Source organism: Corvus brachyrhynchos, unplaced genomic scaffold, assembly GCF_000691975.1.
Source record: "Corvus brachyrhynchos isolate BGI_N302 unplaced genomic scaffold, ASM69197v1 scaffold80, whole genome shotgun sequence".
Classification (NCBI taxonomy): domain Eukaryota; kingdom Metazoa; phylum Chordata; class Aves; order Passeriformes; family Corvidae; genus Corvus; species Corvus brachyrhynchos.
The window spans coordinates 8056896-8083103 of record NW_008236769.1 but is presented as its reverse complement, the minus strand read 5'-3'; the positions used below and the strand labels follow the sequence as shown (position 1 = coordinate 8083103).

Genomic DNA, 26208 nt, shown 5'->3' with positions numbered 1-26208 from the left:
AAGAAAAATACTCCCATCAATTTCTGCCTACACTTACATATAGGTTCATTTACTGCCCTGTTACTTTATCTGCAATTTAAGCCTTAAAAAAAAATCGTATTTGCCAGTTCCTTTTCTGATAACTCTCTGAATTACTGAAGAATCCAGAACAAAATGACTTGCTGTGCACTCACTCAGTAGCAGCACATGCCAGTTCACCCAAAGGAATGGAAAGAACCCCAATGCAACACAGTTCAAATGAACCCAAATACATCTGCATTATTATACAATGACTGGACAATGGAACACAACAGTCTTCTCCTTGAAGGACTGTTTCTACTTCCCAGAAGTGGCAGCCAAGTCACAAAAACAGCTGACACAGTCTCACAGAAGGTTTGACAGGACCACAAGCTTGCTTTCCAAAATATTATTTCTCACATCACTTACTCCCTTATTCACACACAGGTACGTGCCTCTGCTCCTCTTTTACTTCTGTCAAAGTTAATGTAAAACTGAAATATTCTACTCTTCTTAGGAATGTTATTTTTCAAGTCACCTGTGTAACGAGCACAATCCTTGAACGTAAAGGCCAAATTTATCTAATGAAATGTAAATCTAATCTTTCAAGGAATTTAAACCTGCAAACCTCCATATTTGGCTCCCTATTCCATGTATGACACTTTAGTTTCACATAATCTCAACAACAGATGTATTAGTTGCTATTATATATATATCTCTAATAATATGCTTTGTGACATTTAAAGTGCTCTTCAAGTACAGATCTAGATTGCACATGAACTATTACATATGACTTAGTGCATTTCAAGAAACTGAGATTTTCCTGACAATGAATAATTGAACCTTATGTTAAATACTGTTCTTGAAAAACTACACATGCTGCATTGTTGATAATTCATTTTCTTAATAAAACACTTTGACTTTCCTCCTAAAAGCCCAACAACACATCAGCATTTCTTAGTTGTGCCAGACTAAGGAGAACTTTCAATTCCGATCCCCACCCCACCAAACCTTACAAAACTCACAGACTCAGGTCTACAAATCTGACCCTGCATGTGTTAAGGGATTTAATTCTTCGTAATACATGAACTAAGCTGCTGTAAATAATGAAAGAAGTATCTTGGTGCATCTTTCCTAAATCAGTCATTGAACAAATATGAAAAGACAAATATTAATTATAAGGGAAGGGCAAATGGAAGCAAGGCAAATAGAGTGAAGGATCTGTCTGCATTGAATTGGTGCATAATTAATTCCCTCACTGTAATCAGAAAGCTTACTGCAGTTAGAACCAAAAAAAATATTGCAAGTGCAAAATCTTTGCTGAATAGACTTTTGAGTGCTGAAAGGGCAAGAATATAAAAATAACAAACGACATGCAAACTCCCTTTAGTAGTTGACTTTAATGGTGATGTCTTCTGTGACTTCACATGCAGATCAATTATTTGTCTTGCACACAGAACAAACTGACACTATCAGTTTATTGCAATCCTAACCTTCTATACATTCTTAGTCTGGCAGCACAACGTTGTTTACCAAAGCAAACCAGAAACTAAAACGACTGGCCAAGACTGAAAGCAGCAGCATGCACTCACATTCACTGTTCACTAATCGCTCCAGCATCCTTCTCTGCTTCTGCACGGACTTTGGGACTGGGCCAGGCTGCTTCTCACCATCTGGTTCAATAACAGAAGTTTATGTAAAATCAAAGCAGTCAATTAAAGTGATCAAACAGTCACAGCAACATCTGGAGAATGGTATTTCCTCAAAGTAAGGAAAAGACAAACTTACATATAAATAGGTAAGAAGTGGCAATATAGTTTTCTATATTCCTGTTACTGTATTAGAAAAGGAAACAGGACTGCCATAGCTAACATTTAGTGCTGTAGTAGCAGAGCGAACCAGGTGTCTTGAAGACTGAATTTGTAAATTGAAACATCTAGTGAGGTATAATCAGGATGACTGTTAGAAGGAAAAAAAAACATCAAATACAGCAAAGCCATAAAATACGTATTTTCCAAAGACAGTGAGTGCTAAATGAAGATATTTAAAATATATAGTCACTTGAGTATGTGCTTAATTGACCCACGACCTACAGCAAGTGTTGGTTCAAAGAGCACAGTTATTAAAAGACACTTAGTCATTGAGAGAGTTACATTATCTTAAGTAGATCATACATTTACTATTATCTCGTGCCTGATTGTTCATAAAGCCCTTTAGGCTTCTAGCTGTATTGTGCCCATAAGTCTGTATTTTATCAATACCATAAATCAGTTCATGAACAAACCTTCACCATCAACTTGCCCAACATTTTCCAGTAGTTCAGAAACTGCTAGTTGCTTCTTCTTTTTTGGGTTTAACTTCCAATACATGACCAAGGCAGCTTTTCGCACAGCTCTCTCCAAGTCAGTCTCAGATGATAACTTTTTCACTTCTTCCTCATTTTCAGAAGTGATGCCTCAAGAAAAGAAAAAACACATTATACACTTATCCCAAACACATGCAGAAATGGTAGATTTGCTCACAATTTATTTTTCTCAGTTTAGTCTGAAAATTTGCAAGTTTCAGCGACATTCTGACCACCTAAGTAAATTACGGAAATGTCCATCTGTGTCTATTGCTTATCAAAATCTAAGCACATTGCTTAGGTTTAAACTGTACTTCAAAGATGTGCAAGACATGCATTATACTATGTCTTACTTCAACTTTTGAAGTTACAGCAGATGAGGCAAAAGGTAGTGCATATATGCACATGCAAAGGCACTAAGAACTGAATAAAAGTTGTTTTTCTTTTTTTGTTTTGGTGGGGATTTTTCCCCCCCTTGTAGGAGTTCGGATAGTTGGCAGATGAGAAGAGACCAAGCATGGGAAGCAGCATGAAGGAAGACGAGAATCTTGAAGTGGGAGAAGACAGTGAAAAAGACCAATTAGAAGAGAGGTTGGAGAGGGGCAAAAGAATGAAACAACAGCAGATACATAGCTGGTGTGTGCTTATATATGATCTTCAGAGTCAAAGAAAAGAAGCTTCAATTAAAGGTGAGGAAGGGAAGAACAAGCATGGATTTAATGAAGGAATTCAAGCAAATAATTAATAAAAATACTTTAATAAGCAGTATTGGTAATTAATGCTTTTTGAATTACCTATTGTAATAGTCTGTTAGCAACTACTCATGCAATTTTGCCACGATCATTTCCATCATACTTTAGCCCCTCTTTCAGAGTTAAAATGAGTACAGTATTGTTTCAGATAATGTGGGAGTGCAAGCAGGAAGCCTCAGAGAACCCATACCTCTTCTGTCTGCCAGGCATCTACGCAACAGTTTGACAGCTTCTCTTCGACCTTGCTTAGCAGCAAGGATGAACCAGTCAACTGCACTGCAATTGTTAAGTTCTTCATCCTCCTCTTCTGCTAATCTCAAGAAGTGCTTCCCCACCTATAATAAATAGGAAACAAGATTCCTTCAATTACTGAAATACACTCTACTTTGTCTCTATGTCTCTCTCTCTTCTTCCTTCTCACTCCCTGGAACTCAGCTAACATAAATTCTCTCTGAACAAAAGGCCAAAACATTTGCTCCTAGCACTAAAGAACATAGTTGTAAGCTGATCTTCTGATTGGAAAGATCTAGAAGAACGGCAAACAAGACGGAATTGCAACACATTTGGCCAGGTCAGTGAATTAGCTGCCACTGGTGCTCAGGCATCTGGCAGGTTCAGGTGAAACTCCCAATGTTAAAAGTTTTCTTGAATTCTTTTCCTCCTACAACAATGACCAGACAATACTGCTAGCCTCATTTTAGAGCCAGAAAAAGTAAGTGTAATATAATCTGGTGCCAGTGACAATCAGAAATTCAGATGAAGCTATTGACAAAGCCTTGACATGGAAGCAGGCTTCAAGCAGTGCAGTCCCTGACTCACAGCAGCTCAGTCACTGAAGGTGAAAGCAAACTCATGATTAACTGGTGAATGGAATAAAACTAATACTGCTTAAGCATCAAGAAAATTCAGTGAAAAAGCATATAAAAATTCTGCTATTCAGGATTACAGAAATTACCAAGCAGCTGCCTATATTACAGGTTTTACAGGTAAGAAAAAAACACCTTTTTTCTTCCTTCTAAAAACTAAAACATATGAAAATATACTAGTAAATATATTTATGCAATAGTATGAAACACTTCTGCTTATCACAACACAAGGCAATAAAAAGTTAAATGGCAGAAAATTACCAAAACTACTGGACATTTTATCTGCATACCTGGAGAATCTGGGAAATGCTTTTGCTTGTCTCACTGCACTCTCTCTCTCTCTCCCTAATGTTACTTCAGCTACATTCTAGGAGCAATTAATGCAATACCTTAAGAGTATAGCTTCATAAATCCACAGTATTGTCTGCTGGAAAAAAGATAACAGTTTGAAAGTTTCAGAGAAACTTTCATTTGTTACTGCAGCATTTGTTACTGCCACTAAAGGGGACTAAAGAAATACTGTTGAAAGATTAATAAATCACATTATCCTTATGTAGATTAAATGCACTGATTTAATCAGAAAGGTCTTTCTTCTTCCAGTAAAGGTTGTTTCTCCAGCCATTTAACTGGTTTCATACACTTAAGTGAGTGCTCCAACAACTTTCACATAAACAATTATTGGGGAGACATTAAATCCATAGCACATACAGTGAAGCTATCCAAAACCATACAGAAATAAGGAGAAAATTAGGCTAGGTAATCCAAACATTGATTACGAAGTCATGCCAGAGTTCAATGGGAAGTGCACACCCCAAGAAGAGAGTGTATGAGACAAAAAAGAAAAAAAAGATTTCAGCAATTGCATGGTAATCTATCACTCAACTGCAGATGTACCTTCAGCTATTTATTTCAGAAAGGAATTGCTTGGACAAGTTAGGTGGCAAATAACATCCATCTGACAAGAACAGCTGTTTCTTAAGCATGTTTGTATTTATAGCCATTGAGATTTTGAGCAAAGCTTCAAGAGTAGCAGCACTTAATCATCTAGCTCTTAAGTTTCTAAGGACCTCTTGGACATAGAAACACTTATTGCAACATCAACTAAGATCTTGGGACTAGTCATAGCACAAAAGGCTAGTGCACAAGCAAAATAATAGTGTAACACCTGTTTTATGACTGAATTGCTTTTAGGCTTGTCTGTGGTTTTAATAGCAAAGTTCCTACATCAAACCACCTGAAAACAGCTGCAAAGCTCTGGCCTGCAACAGTCAAAGGACAAAGAATGGATAGGAAAAGGTGTTAACCTCAGATCTGTCATTTAAGCAGACTGGGATTCTCTCTTTCCCATGAGTTAAAACAGTGAAATTAAGTCGTAGTTGGTAACAACTTAACACAGACCCTCACACTACTTCTCTAAAGGCTGCTCCCATCTGCGGCTTTGCTAAGTGAGGTGGTCATCTCAAGCAGTCCCCTTGCACACATCCTCTGGTTAAAGACACAGAACTGCATTTTCTCCATTAGCGAATTCCAGCTGTGGGGGTTTTATTTACGTAACTGCCATACAGTTATTTCGCAATTAAAAAAAAAATACATGAAGTTTTAGTAATACATGTTGACAGCCATTGAACCATCTGATTTCTTGTGTTTGATTTCATAATTGTTAACAAACAGCACAAAAGTGGCATCTCAGCTTCTCATTCATACTCCTACAATGGTAAGAAATAAAAATACGTTTTTCTAATTGATTCTAAAGGAATGTATTCAACAATAGAGAAGAAATGAATTTCTTTTAGGGTTTTAAAAACTAAAAGCTAATTCTCTCTCCACAAGTAACAAGAAATGTGACTGCATAAAAAAGAAATTACTGTATTTTGCGTTCCATTTCAGGCGTGCTGAAGCAAAATTTATGCTGTATCATTTTATGATAAGAATCCTATTATTGTGTGGGAATAGAAAATGTACACAATTAAAGAGATAAAGGAAGGGAGTGAAAGTGGAATTAATTGCAAAGGAGATAAACCCCATCATTTATATACATACATATGCATCATAGACTTAAAGATTCTCTAAGTATTTCTGAGTATTCTTACTCAAATGGAACTTATATCCTGAAAGAATATTATGGAGTTTGCTTTCTTTGATAAGGAGGAATAGCACCAAAAGATGGATTTTACAGCGATGATTCCCTCAAGGAAAATGTTTCATCCTCCACAAAGCTACCAGCTGTTTCAAAGTGAGAAATTTGTTACTGTCTCAAGTTGCAACTCCGAGGTCAGCCTGCCCCTCAAACCAGTTGAGATGGAATGGGGAACAAGCCTAACACTGCTGTATTTTTTTTTACCAGCTTTAAAAGAATTTCTTTCCCATCCTCACTTCTGATTTTTATTTACAGTAAGAGTGGTGATCCTTGGGGAAAAATCCAAACCACCAATGAGCATGTACGAGACTGCAATCACTCCCATTTGGCATCAAAGCTGAATTTGGAAAAGAATGCTCAGGTAAAACACTAACCAAGTTAAACACAAATTAAAACTCTTCTAGACAGTTTTAAGCTATTTATAATAGACCAATACACCAGACAAAGGAATGCAGTGGAAACCTGGTACAATTTTTCTAAAACCTACGGGAAAACCTGAAGTGCTAACAAATTCAGGGACAGAATTTCTATTATTAATTCAATTTTATCTGCCATTAAATAAGTAAACACAGCTAATTTCAATAAACAAGGAGGGGCTTATTTTCTAAAACGTGTACATTCACCAGAGAAATGGTATATGAGCAAAACATCAGCCAACCAACCTCTGACCCTGCTAAAGCACCTCAGTGGCAGTTTCTTCCATGGAGTCCAGCCTAAGAGCCCTGGTATCTTTGTATACAGTGCAGTGCTGAACCAACAGCATTTAACAGTCCCTATCTGCACACCTCCACACATGCTTCTTTAAAAAAAAAAGCAAAATCAGTTCTTTTCCACAGTAAAGAGTTGGACCTGAAGCCACTCACGCTCTCAAGGAAGCGGCGTTTCTCAAGGCAGAGAAACCATATGGCATCACCTTTCTTTGAACAGTTTCGCATCTAAGCAGACACAGTTCAACTGAGGAAGTGATAACAGTTCTACAGCAGGCAGTGCTATTTCTATTTTTGGAATTAAGAGCAAAGAAGACTGGACAAAAACCATATAAAATTACCTCTGTTTGTGCTTTTGGTTCTCCAGCTTTGGCCCTCTCAAGCAGTTCTTCAAAGAGCACTTCAGGTTCTTCCTTCATGCCCTCTAAATTAATTTGATAAAGAACATTGTTTACTAGCAATAGTTTGAAGTGTTTTAAAAATCATTGCTACATGTGGTTGAAGAATTAAGTAATCATAACTAAATATCCAACACAAGTGTTTTGCAAGAACAGTGGAAATTAACTTATGACAATATTGACCCTCCATCTCAGCACTGTACTTCAGTATATTTACCCTTATTATTTGGTACATGCCACAGGATGACATAGTTTACAGTTTCTGATTTACTTCCACAAAATTCCTCTCTCAATATTCATTTTCATTACAATTCAATGTAATGTACAATACAACATTCATATTCATTACAATAAATATGAGCCCATGTGGAACATATAATATGGATCAGCTTTTGTACTATTACTATTCTTTTCTTGATATGACTTCAGTCTTTCACCTGTCAATCTCTATTTACCACTGGAACCTTTTCTAGAATTTTGAAAAATTAATCAGCGTTTAAAACAGTGTATTTGAAAGTTCAGTTCCTCAGTCTCTGGAGCATACAGAAACTAACAATTACACCTGCTAATCCTTGGGTTTTTTTCATTTTGCTCCACACTCCACCTAGTATTTTTATTCTTTCCCATTTACTGAACAGATACAGACTTAAACAACTGGTTTTCTTCAAAAGCATCACACTGCTCTATCAGTCAATCATAAAGAAAAACTCAAGACCTTTATCTGATATCCAGTGTTTGTTAACAACATCATGCTGCATGCTACTTGATGAATGAAGAATTAGTTAATGGCAAAGCTGACAAAGGCCAGAACTGCTACTCTTTTATGAGATGACTTCTTGTAAATTAGTTCAGAAAAATTTTAAAAAGAAAAATCAATACAACTTGTGTGTTTTAAGTTGGGTAAAAATGGACAACTGACCACTGACTCAGAGTTACAGCTTTACTGATCAACCAATCTAAAATTATAGTTAGAAAGGTAGATCCAAATTCTACAATAAGCACCGAAGTGTGACCTCTATTTACCACATTACCCCACACAAACACACTGTGACACTTCATAGCTATGTCCTGAGGGCAGTGGCAGCATGAGAAGCATGCTTGGGAAGCAGTTTCCAGATGTAGGAAAGTGACTTTCGGGCATCCACTCCAAGTTACATTCCCTACCTGACTGGGGCAGCAGCAATGCGAGAAGCTGCTAAGCAGCCCTGCCAGCTGAGGGGCCAGGCAGTATCAGCTCCTCTACAAAAGGTGGCAGGAAGGAAGAAATAAACTCCATTCCACATGATCTCCTGAAGAACAGGGTTACTTGCATTCTTTAACATCCCTGGTACTGGGACTGTTTTCAAAGAACAGGCTACAAGCCAACACTTTCATTAAAATGGATGTATTTAACAAGAGCAAACCATGAAGTAAGATTTCTTCTTCACCATGCCACTGTTTTGTCTGCCAAGTTCCACTTGGAAAAATTCTAATGCCAGATTATAACACATTGTCTGGCTAAAAAAGGAACATAATGAAAAATAATTTTCATTTAGTACTTGGTCTTTACAAAAAGCTGTAAAAATATTATTGTAAAATAGGTAAACAGCAACCCAGCAAAATTAACTACTTGATCTCCTTGCCCTGATATATAACCAACATAACGTGAACTCTAAACAAGTTGGAAGCCTGTTTTCCAGATGGCACCATTAACACCAGCAAACATCATTCAGGGGCTCTTTGCTAACAGTAAACAAGTTGTTACAGGAAAGAGCATATTGTTTGAAAGAAGCATAATATTCATTCACCTACCCCACTCAAATGAAACAAGCTGGGCAAGGCGGCACTTTTCTTTTTCTTCCTGTGCTTTCAAATTCATTAAGCTCTTTTGCATCAAAATTTCAGTACTAGCTGTTTTAGGAATACCTTTTTCTTTCCCTGTTCAGGGTTTTCTACATGTTGAGAACACCACAAATATTTCTGGATAATATAGGAGGCACCATTCAGAAGTCAGCATTAGCTAATTAAGTAGAATTTACACACACAAGAAAAAACCCAAACTACAGAAAGCAGTTTGCTAAACTAATAAAAACCCTAGTAAGAAAGGCAGTTCTCTGAAGTTTATATGGCAAAGCCTCTTCCTTTCTCTCCTGCTGCACTTGGCACACAAGAGCATGGCACAGCTTTGACTCCTTTTAGCTCTTCTTGCTCAGAAGAATGGGTTAGATAAGAAAACTTACTACAACAGAAAGCTGCAGAAACAAAATGGGAATGTTTTACAACATCAGATTATAGTTACTTTATTGCAATTACATTTCAGATTAACATGTACATAATGGTATTTGCAAAGATGGGGGAAAAAAAAAGAAAAATTAAAAATGTGCAGCCTTATGGTGAACTACTTCCTTCAATGAGAAAAAAAATGTGGTGTTATTGCAGTAAACTTGTTGAAATGTTTGTTCTAACAGAGCTGACTGCCAGGGGAAAGAAACACTTTCTGCTGTTATTTTCAACCTACTGCCCAATCCCTCCCACCCAGTTATCAATTCCATGTACTTGCACGTGTGGTCTGTGAATATAAATAACAGATAGTTAATTAAAAATATGCCTGTGGGTTGATTCTGTAGTTGTAGGGCAAAGGTGGAAGAACAGGTTGTGAAGATCAAATTTAGAATCTTAGTATATACGGTTCTTGTAACCAGCAATATTCTTCCTTTGCTTAAAAGATAACCGAGAGGCCAGTTAAACAGGTCAAGCATGAATGACTAGTTTCATGGCTGCCATTATCAATCTACTTTCTCATAAGGTATATAGGTCATTCTCTGAAGGTAAAAGGTCCAAAACACAAGGTTTTAGAACAAGGATGGACAACACACACTTTCTTTCAATTCAGCTCAACACTGAATAAACAACTACACAGGAGTATATGCATTCCCCCATAACAATACCATAAGAAGTGATGACTATAACTTATCACCCTTGTTCTTAAGCATGTTTTTAGTCAGAAAATGTCTTGATGTGTATTCCTCCCACGTAAGAGTACTGCAGTGGAAATGCTGTCAGTGGAAGCTTTTATTTTCCAGCTTTGCTAAAAACTCGTGCCTTTTTAATGTCAAATTTTACTCTGTCTTGAATATAAAAATTTCCAGAAGACAGGAACATTCATCTTGCAATACTTCATGTATCTCTTATGACAATTAAAATAGACTTCACTAGCTGTTTTGTGTCAGGTGCATTAATATAAGCCAATGAAGTCTATCAGTTATTCAAGGCTCACAAGCACTGCAGTCATTCAAATGAAAGCAGGCAAGTGAAAGCGCCAAAGTTTTAGACAGCACGTAGCATTCACAAAAGAAAGAAATTAAAACCATGGGTATACAAGGGTGGTTAGTACTTAATATTTGCTGTAGTTCTAACTCTGCCACCAAGAACCTCAAGACTGTGTAAAGTTTAGCTCATCATCAGGCTGCTCTATAATTCACTTCCCAGTATATAATTCTACTTTCCAAGAGACAGATCATTCAACACAAATTAGTTAATGGATATTGTAACAATAACATTATTAATAAAATTTTTGTGTGTTTTTTTCTTTATTCAGTGTGATAAAGTCTTAGGTTTAAAATATGAAATGACACTGTATACTTTAATTTTTCTCAGTTTCACTCAAAAAAAAAACCAAAAAAAATTATTTGTGATCTGCAAAGTATGATGCAGATGTATTTCTGACTTTGCTGCATTTATGTCATCATACTACAGAAAGCATTTAAACCTTTGAAGGCCTACAGAAATATCCATTTTTGATATTCAGGCTTTTCTTTGAACAGGTTAAAGCTGTCTCTAAAAACCCATTTTATGAAAGCATTTATTAAAAAAGACTCATTACAATAAAACAGGTCACTACATAAAGACCTGTAGCGTTTCACCGTCATATAGCATTCAGAAGAAGACTAAGCTAAAACTGCCCGTTATTAAGTGATAGACTTCAATGGTGCTGGCAAAACATAACTATAGAGTACTTTCTGTTTTCCTAGTAAAAAGTATGTTTTACAACTCCAAGACAAATAGTCAGAATATAGAAGTGCAAACACAAGTGTTTATGTAGGGACGTTGCAAACAGGCTGATGAAAACTAAAGATTACTTACTTTTTGAAGCTTTACACATTACTTGGCACATTGGCATATAAAATAAGATTCCAGCTTTGTTGCTGTAAGCTCAAATGGGAATTTAGCATTCACTCTGTCATAGGCAGGCATTTTTACTGTTTTTACATTTTATTTCTGTTAGGTTTTGATCAGAAACAGGAAATGTTTAAAAAGGAAACATTTCAGTTTCTTAAATACTATGCTAGGAAGCAATTATTGTCCATTAACTCTGAAATTTAACCATTAAATTGACAAAAAGGCAGTCAATCCACAGTAGGGGATTAGTCCAAGTGAGACTGCAAGATACCAGTGCTTACAATTTTAAATCAGAAAAGGAAGATGCCATTATAGGTTATAGATTAAATAACATATCTAAACCTTATCTTTAGGGTTTAAACTATACTGAAGACTAAAACCCAACAAACTCTTCAATATGCACACAAGTTTTTGAAGAATGGATTTACACAATCTAGATAAAAAATATTTTCAATGCAAAAGACTTTACAGACAAATAAACTGGGGATGTCGTAAGATTTCCTTCCCAGTATTCTAGCGCAAATCAGTAGTAGGTTCCCAACCCTTTTAATACCCTTAACATACACAACTGAATCACATCATGTGAGCATCACTGTAGTTGGCTGACTTGTTCAGAAGTGTCTGATCACGTATTTAGCAAAAATGTTTTACACACAATTTAGAGAAACACTGCTTCCAAAACCCTAGCATTTTAAGTGACATTGAGTATGACACTTCCATTCTTGAATTCTGAAACCTTTAAAGGCATGTAATAGTCCTTTCACACAAAGAAAGGTTTTTAGTTGTATATATACACACACAAAATGGATCATACACACACACCCTAAATTTTCTCAGTGCTCTTCTAACCACTAGGAATCACTGCCTTCCTTCAAAAAAATCTACTAAAGTTATTTCATGTAGAAAGAATCAATAGAGGGCATGCTGAATAATAGAAGTGTTTGTAGATTTACTTTCCTACCAACACAAACACATTAAAGCTCTCCGCAGTGCATTTACTCAGCTCAAAGGGGTTTTAGCCCCTTGCCTGCTAATACCACCCCCCGGCCAGGTGCACACAGCTTTCTTCCTAGGTCACAGCTACAGCACCTGAATTCCAGATTAAGCAAGAGGCCAAAGACCATGAACAGGGAATAACAAAGCAAAAAACTGTATTTTAAAGGATCAAAATTTCTTACACCTTTTGAGCTTAAGATCTTATTTGTTCACACAGTTATTGAAGGCCAGCCCCATGACAGTCATGCTATCACGCACAACAAATAATTTTTTCTAAACAAACACAAGCTAGGGACTTCTAAGTGCTTTGAATGAAAAGGTGAAAACCTAGTGAGAACAGGATAAAAGGAAAACTGAAAGCACTTTCTCAGACAGGAAGCAACAATGAAGCTTTCATACAAAATATGTAAGTTTAAAAGAAATTACAGGTTTTACAAGCGAATATTAAAGCTCATGAAAACTCTATCAAACAAAAGATTAATGCATTAAGCAACACCCACACTAAGAGTATGAAGGAAACCTGTATGGCACACACACTTTATATGGTCATGACTTCAAGCATTCATTTGGGCTCACAAAAAGAAGTGACAGGAATGTGCAGGAGGAGGAGGAGGAGGAAAAAACCCATGTGTTGGGGAGAATAAGGGATCTGAGATGACAAGATACGAAACAGGATTTCTGGATTGGCCTTCCCATTGTATAGTTCAGTAAGTATTCCTGAAGTGACTGAAAACAGTCAGGAAGAGCTAAGCATATGCACAACACAAATGATGTTCAGTCCTACCCAGTGGGAACACACCTCCAAGCTCACTGAGCACTCACCTAGAAAAATACATAACCATTTTCACTGTTACATGAGAAGATCTGACAGTTGACACAGGTGAAAACTGTTATCAAGGTTGCCCAGTAAAGTAAGCCAAGCAAAGGTAAGTAGGCAGTCTTCCAAACGATTTTGCAAATTTTAGGTTTTGGTATACAGTTTTAAATGTAGTTTCTTTAATCTTTTGTCTGAACAAACACGACTAAGATACACTGACAAAAAAGAGAGCCACAAAAAGGCCAGAAAGCAACAAAAATGACCTCAACTACATCCCAGAAAATTATACATTCGGAAACAGGATGTAATTTTAAATACATTTAATAAATAACTTTATATGTTAAGTAGTTGGAGAAACCAAAAGATACAAACCCATTTTTTTTCCTAATTAAGAAAAAAAGATATACTGGGTTAAACAGGTGGATCCAGCTCATATTTCCATCTCCGAAGACAGGGAGAAAGGCTTCTCACATAAGTCCTCTAAACAAATTAGAATGCAGGTTGTTACATGGAAAAGTGAGAGATTAAGAAATAGAATATGAAGATTCAAAAAACACAGCTTTCATTCTCCCAGGGGAAAGATTATCAGTTTAGACATACAGGGATATAAAATAAGGCCTAAATCATTCAATACATTTGTACATGAATGAAAAAAAAAGGGGCTGATAACCAAGGTGCCAAAATCTGTTGATGATTCTGTGTTATCCAGGAAAAAACAACTACAAAAAACTCAAGCAAAACCGGCAGAAAGATTTAATGACTAATTAAGTGATAAATGGCCAGATGAAATGCAGCAAACCACGAAGGCACTTTATCATTGCACGCACAATGATAAGCTCTGAACTATTATCACTCAGCGTAACACGAAAAAAACACCTCAGTGCTAATAAGGCACTATTATCAGAGCTTTATAACCTGGGGAAGAAACTGAGAATGAAATGGAGAAGGTTAACAGAGACACTATTCAATGTCTTTCCAAATACAAAAACCAAAGGGAATGAACAGATTAAAAATATTTGGCCAACGCCAAATATTTCTACGAGTTTTAAAAGGCTTTTTAAAAATTTCTATGCTGCAAGTAGCCTAAAGAACATTTTGAATAAAGGAAGGACAGCACTAGCACTGCATTTAGAAAAAGCCCCTGGCTCTAACAGGCGTGCTGTAAATAACTCTGTAAATGATTCTCATGAGAAAAGGAACAAGAATCTTGAACCTGAAAAAGCCGATCACCAGCCTCTAGCATTAGCACTGAGTATTGACAGCAACTTCAGTGAGCCTTCATAAACTGGAACACACCCATGTTAGTTCAGGTATAAGAAAAAGCTGGATGGCATCCAGAGGAAGAAAAACTGCACTTCTTGTTTATATTAGCTTTATTCCAAAAGCTCACTACTTAAGTTAAGTGGGTTTTCTACTTATAAGAAGTCACAGGATGTCAGGCATCTCCCTCAGGGTCATGTTATTAACTGACAAGAGTAATTGAGACATTTGATAGAGTAGCATGGAACAAGATTTCATCCCCAGGCATTTCTGCCAGCTAAATTACTGGGGTGGGAGCAGGGAGCGAAGAATGTCTTCTTTGACATTAGATCTTCTCCCACTTATGAACAAAGTCTCTATATACCATGAAGACCACTGATGTCTGAACTGAACTTTGTCACATTGCACAGCACTGTACTTACTTGGAGCTTCAGGCATACATCATTTTACTGCTTTAGCAGGAAGGCTTTACTGTAATTGAATCTGAAAGGGAGTACTGTCTGAATTACAAGGAAAATTACTTGCTTCTACTGTGAGAGGATACTAGTATGTTCACTGCTAAACTCTACTCCTCCCACCATGCTCCACAAGGTAAGATGAACAAATGAATATGTAGGTGGAGACTGACATGGCACAGAAAAGACAGATATAGAATTATTTCTATTTGAAAAAGCCTCTTTATGACTTCCATTATGACAAACTTGAAGCTGGATTTTTACTTATTTTTTATGTCTAGGAATTTCCATTAAAATATGCCTCTGAAGTGCAACATGCAAAGCTTATCCCATTCTTAGTATTAATAAAAGTGCCTAAGTAGTACTTCCAGATAGGGTCTAACTGTTCTACAATTAAGTTCAGAATCACAAATGCACTCTTTTCCAAAAGTGTCATCAGAGAAAAAATTAAAATTCCGCTATGTAACCCAGCATTGGATTAGACTGAAAAAGAAATAGCCAGTAACAGGTCAAAAACATGCTATGAATCCTGTGCCAAAAGAATTTAAGGCAATACACCAAAGGACCACATCACCTTAACTATTACCATAAATACTTACAAAGATAATCATCTTGCTAGAAGCCAGTCAGTTTTTAATATTAATTTTTCATCCTCAGTTTGCATTTAAGAGTGCTGAAATGTGTTCTGTTCCCTGGATTTCAGTGCCTTCTCTAGAAATAACCCAAAATTAACTACAAGAAAAATCATAATTTGGTTTCTTAAAAACCAAGCATCCAGCTGCTAAAGATCACCCACCTGCAAAACCTCCGTATTTGCAGACTACTTTGAGGCCCTGGCATCTTTCAGCTCTGCATCACTGAATGGGATTCTCAGACAACTGCTGAAAGGGAATTCTCCTATAGCTCAGCTTTCATCAGTCTTGTTCTCTGTTCATCCAGTGTTTACCTTTGCTACAGTACAGTCAGAAAAAGTTCCAGCATCTCATGAAGTCAGTAGAGGTCTTACTGCACTGTTCAAAACTATGACAGGATTGTATTGTAATCATGTGGTTTTACTGTGCTACTTTAAAAAAACAGAAAGCAAAAAACAGCAACAACAAAACCAAACCCTAAAGCAAAAGCATGACTGAATCATCAGAAATTACACTCTGTCATAAACATGAACCAGTTAATTTATGTTAGAGGAGTCAATGAATTTGCATTAACAATTTTCACAAATTAAATATACTAGCAATAGAAAATCCTTTTACGGTGGATTTTCAGTAATAGCTCATTTGCTAGTATGAAGGAAATTTTAGAACATTGGGTAGGAAGCAGGCAAAAAGACTGCATGCACATAGAAAGTAAATAATGGAAGCATATTTGTCAAGCAATAAATAATCAAGAAAAAGTAGGAAAATGAAAGCTTACAGGGGTGGCTGCCCATGGGTATCAACTAAAACAGGGCGAGCAACACATTTTGTGAGAATCTGCCTAGAATGTACTCCTTTTGGAGTCACGTCCTACATAACACCTCCAGTGCCTCTTGGAAGTGTATAGTGGTAATTCTGATAGTGTTACACAGGATTTTATGCAGGAAAAGTTCTTTCTGTAAGCAGAAATCTGTTAATTAAAAAAACCAAACAAATTCAACAATTTCAGGGAACAGCATACAGCTTTTTATTACAGGTTTTGTTTTCAGTATGAAACAAGCTTTCTAGAATCTCAGACACACTAAGGAGTAAAGGCATACACAACTAATGACAAAATAAAAATAATTTCTTTTGTTAGAGGCTGCTGTGTAAGCTTATCTCCAAAGGGAAAGATGTTCAATCTCTTTCATTCAACCACAGATAGAATATGGTAGTACTCCATTATCAATGTACTTTTAGAAAAAAGTTGATCTGTACATTTTACAACAATAAATGCAGATTCTAAGAGCTTTTTTGTTTCACTGGATTGTACTGTTGAACTTTCAGTGTTCACCAGAGCCAGTCTGAGTCTCTAGAGAAATCCTCCTACTCACTTTCCACAAGTTCCAAAAGTTCAGTGGTATTGTGTGCAGTAACTATGTAGGAGTAAAGTTTCTGGAAAGACTGACATTCCACTTAAAAGCTGGCATCAAGTGTCACGTCATCAACATGATTTGTACATATCAAATATAATGACACAGAGGAACTGACTGGAGATGAAGAAGAAATACTTTGCACAACATACATCAATGATTTGAAAAAAGGTTTTATTAACTTTAGATGCTTAGCTGCTCATCCATGAGTGCTGAATCCTTTAATCCATTCAGAAGCCTGGATTCTTAACTGCATATTAAGAACTAGGTATAATTAAGAGTACATTGCATGTTTTTCTTTTACGCTTTTAACCTCCATGATCAGATCTTAAGATGGTCCTACTTGTCCCAAGAACAATTCGGAGTTCTTATATTAGCATACTTTGGCAGGCATTCTATTTTAAAAGGTAATAATAGGGATGGGAGAGAAGAGAATAACATTTGTTTACAGAGCTGTTCCAAGTCTAGGACTCAACGCTACTTTCTCTGGGACGAGCAATGCATTTGTAGATATGGTAATAGTCTTAGTCACACCACAACTGCAAGTCATCAAATAGCATTAAATTGAAATGGGAACAACTTCTGCACCCCCACAAAATGAACATAAATTGTCAGGAGAGCAATAAAAAAAACCCATGTAGGTGGAAGACTAAGAGCGATATTATAGACTATAAATTTTAAAAGTGGAGGAAAAACTATTCTCCAAAGCCGTATTTTTCTAGCATAGCTATTACTGTACAATGATCTTTTAAAGTCATTAAAATAATTTTACACATAACTAATGAGCCAGTCCTGCTGCTTTTTCTATGCAGGCATCTCTGATGAATCCTTTATGAATGAGCTGGGATAAATCTGACATAAATCTGCAGTTCGAAAACTGTAGAGTTACAAGTAAATTAGCATTTTGTCATTTGTTAGTTGATAACCATCAATATTAACCCTTTCCACCAAAAAAAAAAAAAAAAAGAAAAAGCAATGAAAAGCAATGTGAGAAGTTGAGACCATAGAGCTCACCAAGTCCACATATTTTTGTAGGTGCAGACAGAAATTATCATAACAACCTGCAAAATGCTCATGGAATTTCAGCAATTCTGCAGTTTGAGCACTTCACCACATTGACACTCCACCAGTCCATTTGCTGTCAAAACAGAGGGGCCCTTAAAAAAGGACCATTCCAAATGTTTAGCAAATGCACAGTGACCTACTTAATAATAATTAACTTCTAATAATTAACTAACTTTTCAAAGGATTAGCTTTACTTCCCAGTTTAATGTTCCCAGTCTCACCTTCTGACTTTAACAATGAAGTGGGGCTGCGGCTGCTGCAAGGGCCCCTCCAGCAACACAACAGCTCCAAGTGTCTCCTTGATTACTGTACTGTAACAGGGATTTGTCTGCACAGTGGAACACACCTACTGGATCCCTTTCGAAGGAAACTGAATAGAAAGATTCCAACCATTAGATTAAACTTTTAAATTTGTACAAAAGGAATGTTGAGTCCTTCGCACCAAAGAATTTACAGGGCCACTCCCATTTCATTACATAATTTACTAAGATGAATATACTCCTCCACTTGTACCCTCATTTCTTCCAGCACCCTGGGACTATGCTAGAAATTTTGTTATCATAAACAGATTAAGAAATCGATCCACCTGGAAAATAATAGATGAAGACTGAGGTAGGGCACTTCTCATAATCTGGTTCATCATGTGAATGTAAAAAATTGTTAGCAGTAATAGCATCTTTGCTATCAGCCAAAAAAACTATTTATGTATTTCAAAATGGTGGAAGAGGGAAAGATGGAGAATGTTTCCTCAAATAAATGGGTGTTCAATTCTCATCCCATATAGGGTAAAAATATCAGCATGTTGCTGACAATAGCAGCAGACACCAAAAAGCCCATTTCCATTGTTCTGCACCAACAATGATGATGTCCCAAAATTTTATCAGCAAACAGAGTCATTAACTTTTGTTTGGATAGAATCCTTTCTCTCCCACAGCAAAACCTGGCAACTGAGTTTTCCAGGAGCCTGAGAATTTAAAGGTAAAGTCTGAAGTGGCATTAATAAACTGACAGATAAATTGTTAAGTAATTAATACTTCAGGCAAAATCCTCTCCTTCAAATAACCAAAGATTTTTCTGAGATTTCTTCAAGCTTTGCACAAACATTTCACTTTGCCTCGAGTTAGTCTGTAATACCTAACTGCCAAAAAGCAAAGACACAGAAGTGCTAAAATAGAGCTTTGAAGTAAAGGTTCTTGGTAACCTTAAGTGGAAGAGGCTAACACTTGGAAAATATTTGTAAATTAGAAAGGTTCCCTATTTGTTAGCTATCATTTAGCAATGCCTTGGAGACAGACACGCTGTTGTAAATTGTTGCAATGAATTGTAAACTGTTTAAAAGATTTTTTTACTATTTATAAATTCAAAGTCAGTCAATTAATAAAATAATTCTCTTCCTACAGATACAAAACCCCCTCATAACCTAAGTACACTCAGAACTCTGTATATCTACAAACAAAATACAAGAAATTGATTTCTGTCTGCAAAGTTCTCTGTACAAACACCTTCCCATATGTTCTCAATTCTAGAACAAGAGATTACAGCAAAATCACAGACAAAAAAACTCCAACTAGTTCCTTAACCAAAGAGACCTTTCTTCAAGCACTGCAATTTAGCTTTGCAATTTCACCTTTCCAAACTTATTGGCTAACAAATGTGCATGAAAGATGTAATAAACCAGTAAAAATCTGTTTTATGCACATATGAAAAATTACCATCTTCACACTACCCCCGGTTTCTCTAGTATGAAAAATTATCATCTTCACACTACCCCCAGTTTCTCTAGTACCCTAGCATGACCTCTTTTACCTGCTCACTGGCAAACAGTCAAAGAAAGACACTACATGCTTGAATGTATTCAAGCATTACAAGAAATGCTAACTCTTCCAGATAACCTGCAGCACAATAAATGTTCACCTGGGGTGAGAGTCATCCAGTTCATGTCACCGTTGTGGCTGAAGCAGTTACTCAAATCCAGACATCACAGTCAAGTATTGATCACCATCTTATTGTGAAAAGTTTCTCTCAACTCTGCTTTCCTTTCATCTGAACCAAAAGTAAAACATCTTCTGGGACACATAAATCTACTTTCTAACTCAGCAATACAGGGCACTTACCCGTGAATTCAGGCATCTCTTTCAAAAAACATTAAGAGCAGCAGTAACAGATACTCACATGGTAACTAAGTCACCACACTGAAAGCGCTTTTTTCCCAGCTCTGCTTTGTGTATAAGTAGAGGAAATGGTTTCACTAGCAAGAATGATGTTTTTAAGCTTACTTGGAGGATTTGGTGTTGGGAGCTCCAGAGCTCTCATCCGTGCTCTCTCTTTTCACTCTGCTTTAGGGCTGTATCTGAAGGAAGGAGATTCTACAGAGTGGATGAAACACAGAAACCAGAAAGGGGTATATAGCACCTGGACAGAAAGTGAGGGGCCTGTGCACCTGAGAGGCGTAACAGTGTCTTACAGAGATTAGAGTCTTAGTCTGTTTCAACAGACTTCACTAGCACGCAGACACTGGTCCTCTCTGCTATACAAGAACTCTCCTGTAATTTGCTTACATGGATCCTGATGACTCAATGGCTTTAAGATTTCAGGAGCCCTAATTAGTAGTGTATAAGCTTTCCTCACTAATAAGCTACCTGCCCATGAATATCCTTCAAAGAGTAACCATTTTTTTTCACATTTATTTTTAAACATGAAAGCTGCCATATTGATATTCATTCCATTCCTACACACACAAACCCCAACAACATACGTAAGTAGAATGCAAGACTTTAGGGTAGAACTACAAATGCCCTCCTTTTCTTATTTAACACAACAAAAACAGTATCTATAAATTACCCTAATGACTGAACATTTTTTTCATTAAACCCAGATTCAATTTGCTCAATAAACTCTCAAAGTACTGTTACATCCTGTTGTGAAAGAAATTATACATGGAGTAATATAAACACTACCTAATGATCCATTAGCAGAATATAGAAAAAAATATATGAAAAACTGCTAAGAAAAAAATGGCAGTATAAGAGGTTGAGCCAAAGGAAATACCTGCACAGCTGAGGATAGGTGTGTGCTTAAGTGCTTTACTGAGTCAGAGCCAAGACATTCCTTAAATTGCTGGATTACACTACAAGGTATGGATAATGCCGCAGGAATAGACGATGTGATGTGTGCTTCCAGGAAACAAATTACTTAACATTCACTTCGATGCTATAGCCTTAAACACAGTGTACACTAAGAAAAACCAGAAGAAAAAGCACAGATAATAAATACAGATACACTATTAAGAGCATTACAAGAAAGAGCAAAATGATTGAGGTTGGAAGGGACCTCTGAAAGTCATCTGTTCCAACCCCTCTGCTCATGCAGGTCCACCTAAGTTGGCTGCCCAGGACTGTGTCCACACAGTTTTTGAGTATCTCAAAGGATGGAGACTCCATCGCCTCTCTGGACAACCTGTGCCAGGGCACAGTCACTCCCACAAGAAAAAACAAAAATTGTATTTGCTGATGGTCCAAGGGAACCTCCTGTTTGTGCCAGCTGCCTCTGGTCTTTGTGTTGGGGACTACTGGAAAGACCCAGGCTCCATTCTTTTTGCATCCTACCTTCAGCTATTTATGCACATTGATAGATCCCCCTTGAGCTTTCTCACCCCCAGGCTGAAAAGCCCCAGCTCTCTCAGCTGTCTCCCACAGGAGAGCTGCTGCAGCCCATTCATCATCTCTGTGGCCCTTTGCTGAACTCTCTCCATGTCTCTCTTGTACTCAGAAGCCCAGAACTGGATGAAGCACTCCAGTGCTCACTGGATGGGAAGGATCTCCCCTCACCTGCTGGACAATGTTTCAACTACTGTAGCCCAGGATACCAGTGACCTTCTGTGGGAGAAGGACACATGGGTGTGTGGCAGATAGTCCTAAGGTGAAACTGCCTTTCCAGATAATTAAGATGTACAGTGTGCATCTCCTCAAACAGAAATCACAGCTGATTTATTGAAAATTATACAAACTTAAATTTGTAATAGAAGTAATTTAAATTTGAGCAAGATATCTAATCACCATTAAAGAGAAGTGTTCTACATATTCAATAAGATTTGAGATAGCTTTCTGTACATCAGTACACTGGTCTTTTCTGTCCTCTTCTACATTGCTCTGAGTTAGTCACGATCGTAGTGACTATTGAACATTACCCAACTTCTAAATCTTCCAAGAAAGAAGTCAGAGCAGCCCTTCCCAGAACATTTGGTCTGGAGCACATTTCCTTTCATAAGGCTAAATCACAACACACCATGGCTGAGAGTCCAAATCCTTCACTTTTCCTAGACCTATCAGCAACTTGAATGTTATTTATTGGTAAGGACTCTAGTGACTCCAAGGAACACATTCTGTGTCAGTTCTTATATTTTGAGAACTGCTGAAGTGCCAATTTTCTGTTTGAGATAACACTTTCTTTTGTATTTGTTTTCACATGCACATCTTTGAATTTGTATTTTTACTTGTACTTCTTTCTGAAGTCCTACTAAAATGCCCATTTCTAAGTACTGATGCCCAGAACTTCCTTTATTTTAATACAGTTCTGAAAACTGTTAGCACTATGACAAATGGCATAACTCTAAAACAGCCATATAAGAAAATAGTGTATTATATGTTATTGAAGATATTTTCTATCTAAATCCACTAAAATCATGGTTTTTAGAGACTCCAGCAAGACACAACAGTAATGGTAACTCATTCTGCTGTGTTAAATATTTGCGTATAGTAAGAAGGGCACAGGAAGGGCAATGACAGTGGCACCAGGCACCAATAATATTTTAATGGGAAGAGATTTAAAGTAATCAGGAATGAGTCACAACTGAAATGGAGAAATACATCAATACTCAAAAGCCCTCTTTTACTGAAGCACAAATAAGCAGCATCTCTAATACAATGCTGCATACGTAGGAATCATTAGCAAATGCATAGGAGTGTAAAGAGAACTAAGATAAAAATCAGTGGGATTTTAAAAGTCCTACATTTGTGCAGAGTAAGAAAATATCCAAATTAGCTAGAGAAGAATACCTGACAGAACCTGTGTGCAAAATACCACTAAATAGCTTGTATTGACTTCCAGAATCTTGCATGAACCACCAACAGAAACCTATGTATTGCTCTTTCAAATCGTGTTATAACTAAGCCCAAGATAACTTCATACCATATTCCTATTATAGTTGCTATTCTTTCCCTGCTGAAGCATACTAAGAAACTGGAAAATGAAGAAAGAAAACATACCTATTAGCACTGACTCTAAATTATCATGTAATTAATGTTAGAAGTGTCAAATCTCCATAATCTCTCAATTCTTTTACAGATGGGTTAGATGACAAAATTGGTCCTGAAAAGTGAGGCACGTCAGAAATTCAGGTATCCCAAAAAAATTCTCCTCCGTGTGGAATAGGGAACCCAGAAGGTTCCAACAGTCAATTCTGAATTAGATGCACACAATAGATTTGCTGACACAGCCATAATACTGGCCTGAACTATGAGCAGAGCTCAGTTGCGCCTGGTATTTGCCACATGATATTCACACATTTATTAATTTTAAACTCTTAGATAGCCTTATTATCTTCAGTAGAGAGACTCATATTTGTGAATATAAGGGCATGTACATAAGCAGTTTCACAATCAAAAGTCCAATTCTAAAGAAAGCTAAAGAGCAGTAGATTTGCTAGACCTTGAGCACATGACCATCTTGCACAAGTGGTAGCTGACAAACTGAATTAAAAGTGGAACTCAGCAGGTGAATACAGGAGGACCTAGGCATTTTTTGTTCTACATTTCACACAAGACTTTTCTCTCATCCCATCAGTTTCCACAATCTTTGAAACTGAATGGTTTCACAGCAAGTGGGGGAAAAGAACCTCGTCATTCTGCCTTTCACGGTGTATCATAACTGTAAATCTAAATTCTTATCTTACTGCTAACATTAACTTCAATTTTGGCTTCGTGTACCAGCTTATTACTCCCTCAGTCTACATTACAGTAGTATCTTATGCAGCCACATTAGAATTCATATTAAAGCTACAGTTAGCATGTGTTCTAGCCAAATAAAGAAATGAAATTGAAACATTATTATGCTAAATTTAATTAAATCTCCCTGCCAATTTTTCAAACATCTTTCCTATTGCTTTGCACAAACCTGAAAAATTAAGATAGGAAAACTCGAAAATATGCCCAAAGAAAGCTGCAGTAGAAAAGACTCTTCCACAACAACAGGTTAAAACAAACTGGAGAAATTTATTTTCCTACTTTACAGTGTCTTTAAACAGAGTTTAGAATAAACATACACACAATAATCTCCCAATGTTCAATGTAAGCCAATTTTGCATAAGAATTGCTATCATACTTACCCTTTTTTTCTGCTTTCTCCCTGCTACGGGAGTTGCCAGGAACTGAAGAAGCTGCAGAATCTGCTGAAGATGTTCCAGATCTCTGACTGTTTTCGCTATGGTCCACAGGAGCAGCATTTAGCTGGGACCTTCCAAGATGCTGCTGGGGGTGAGAGGGACTTGCGGTGGGATCAGGATCTGAATTCATTTTAGCTGCCAAAGAAGAAAATAATGATTAGTTATAAAACAGCAGGATTACAATGTAAAACTGAATAAAAATTTGAAATCTGAATGTATTTGTTTAATTAGGTGAACAAAAAGCTTAGAAAAGGGCAAGAAGGCTGATAGCAACTTCAAGATTTATTTATACATTCTTCAGTAATGCCAAGCACGAGCAGCTATAGTTGACTGAGTCTGACCATATATTCAGCATTATGCCAGAAAAACGACTGCGTTTTTTCGTAATAACTGGGTTTTAAGTGTAAATAAATGCTAAAACTAATTAATCAATCCTGTAAATACTGCATATAAATTACTTCTTTGAATTTAATGTTCTACTTATACATGCTACAAATAAAGACTAGGCCCTAACTTTTAATGGACGAGTCTAGAATAATAGAAAAATTAATTTCATATGAAAGGCCTCGTTAACAGTCATCACCTAATCAGGAGACAGAGAAAGACAATGGTAAGAAGGCAAAGGAGGAGGAGATGTAGAATTCTGCATGGGAAAGTGGAGGAGGAACCACCAAGGATGCTGTTTTTGGACATTACCAATTTAAATGCCCATGATTCAAAATAAACTTACTTTAAATACCTTTATATCTCAATTTTAGAAAATTTTATTCATATGTGGCAGGGAGGGAAAGGCCTTACACAAGAACACCTTTTAACTGTAAGCCCTCTGAAAAAGAGGAGGGGATCTCTGCTCTGTAGTAAAAAGTTCCCTAAATAAGTTAACTTGTATAAAAATCCCTACTGAAAGTTTAGCTTTCACAAGACAGAAGTAGAAAGGTATGCATATACTACCACAGCACAACACATAGTAACTCTTGCTGCTTAAGAGCAACTTCCCTGAAGTTAAGCACTTTGCAAGGAGCATTGTAGACAGTATCTAGCAAAAACCAGTATTTTTAAATTCTGTATAAATACAGAATTAATTCAGAATACCGACCTGAAGATGTCCCTATAAAGATGAAAGTAGTATAGCCAAAACCAAAGACACCACTTCACTAACAACTTTTTCAACTCAAAGAACACTAAAATCACGACAGGGTGCTAAGAGTACTAGCCATGATGCCACTGCCAAACGTATTACTTGTAATTTGACAACCTGGCTGCCAAAATTAAGTTTCCCTAAAGCAGAAAATATTTTACTGATACAAGTAGATGCATTTCTATATTATGTTTCTACATCAAGTTATAAATAAACCAACACAGTTCAGTTGAACCTTCAAACAGTCCTCGGAAAATACAGAGATTAAAATACCTTCCCGGTAAACCAGCATGAGTATTTTTAACCATTATACAATCACAAAAGTTACTGTGCCTCCAGTTTTAAACTTGACCTTAGCGCTTTATAAGAGGGACGGCGAGCGCAGCCAGGCCGCACCCGCGGCGCCCCGCGGGGGATGCGCGGCACGGACTGGTCCGGCTCCTTCCAGAACGGGCAGCACCGGCGCCTCTCCAGCACAGCCGCGAGCAGAGGCTCACCTCGCAGTCAGCCAGCTCGCAAAAACACTCCCGTCCCAAAAGTCACTCTCAGCTTGTCCTACAAAGGGCACCACCAACTTTTCCACCGGGTTGCTCACAAGCCAGCGGGCGGGGACTCCCCACCCCCCCCCGTGACTC

General features: G+C 37.1%; 1 protein-coding gene across 2 annotated transcripts in view; it reads right to left on the bottom strand.

The window, feature by feature from the left end:
* Positions 1 to 26202, bottom strand: part of WFS1 (wolframin ER transmembrane glycoprotein) — a 33104-nt gene extending 6902 nt beyond the window's left edge. Inside the window, exons 1-6 of one of the 2 annotated variants that reach the window (XM_008645056.2) lie at positions 26071 to 26202; positions 24379 to 24570; positions 7145 to 7227; positions 3284 to 3428; positions 2282 to 2452; positions 1590 to 1670 (exon numbers count right to left, since the gene is read on the bottom strand). In XM_008645056.2, coding sequence (XP_008643278.1) covers positions 1590 to 1670; positions 2282 to 2452; positions 3284 to 3428; positions 7145 to 7227; positions 24379 to 24565 — 667 coding nt within the window. In that variant the 5' untranslated portion in view covers positions 24566 to 24570; positions 26071 to 26202. Of the gene's footprint in view, positions 1 to 1589; positions 1671 to 2281; positions 2453 to 3283; positions 3429 to 7144; positions 7228 to 24378; positions 24571 to 25846; positions 25881 to 26070 lie in introns of those variants that run through there. The other variant, XM_017727663.1, reaches the window with a different exon arrangement.
* Between the last annotated feature and the right edge of the window lie 6 nt (positions 26203 to 26208).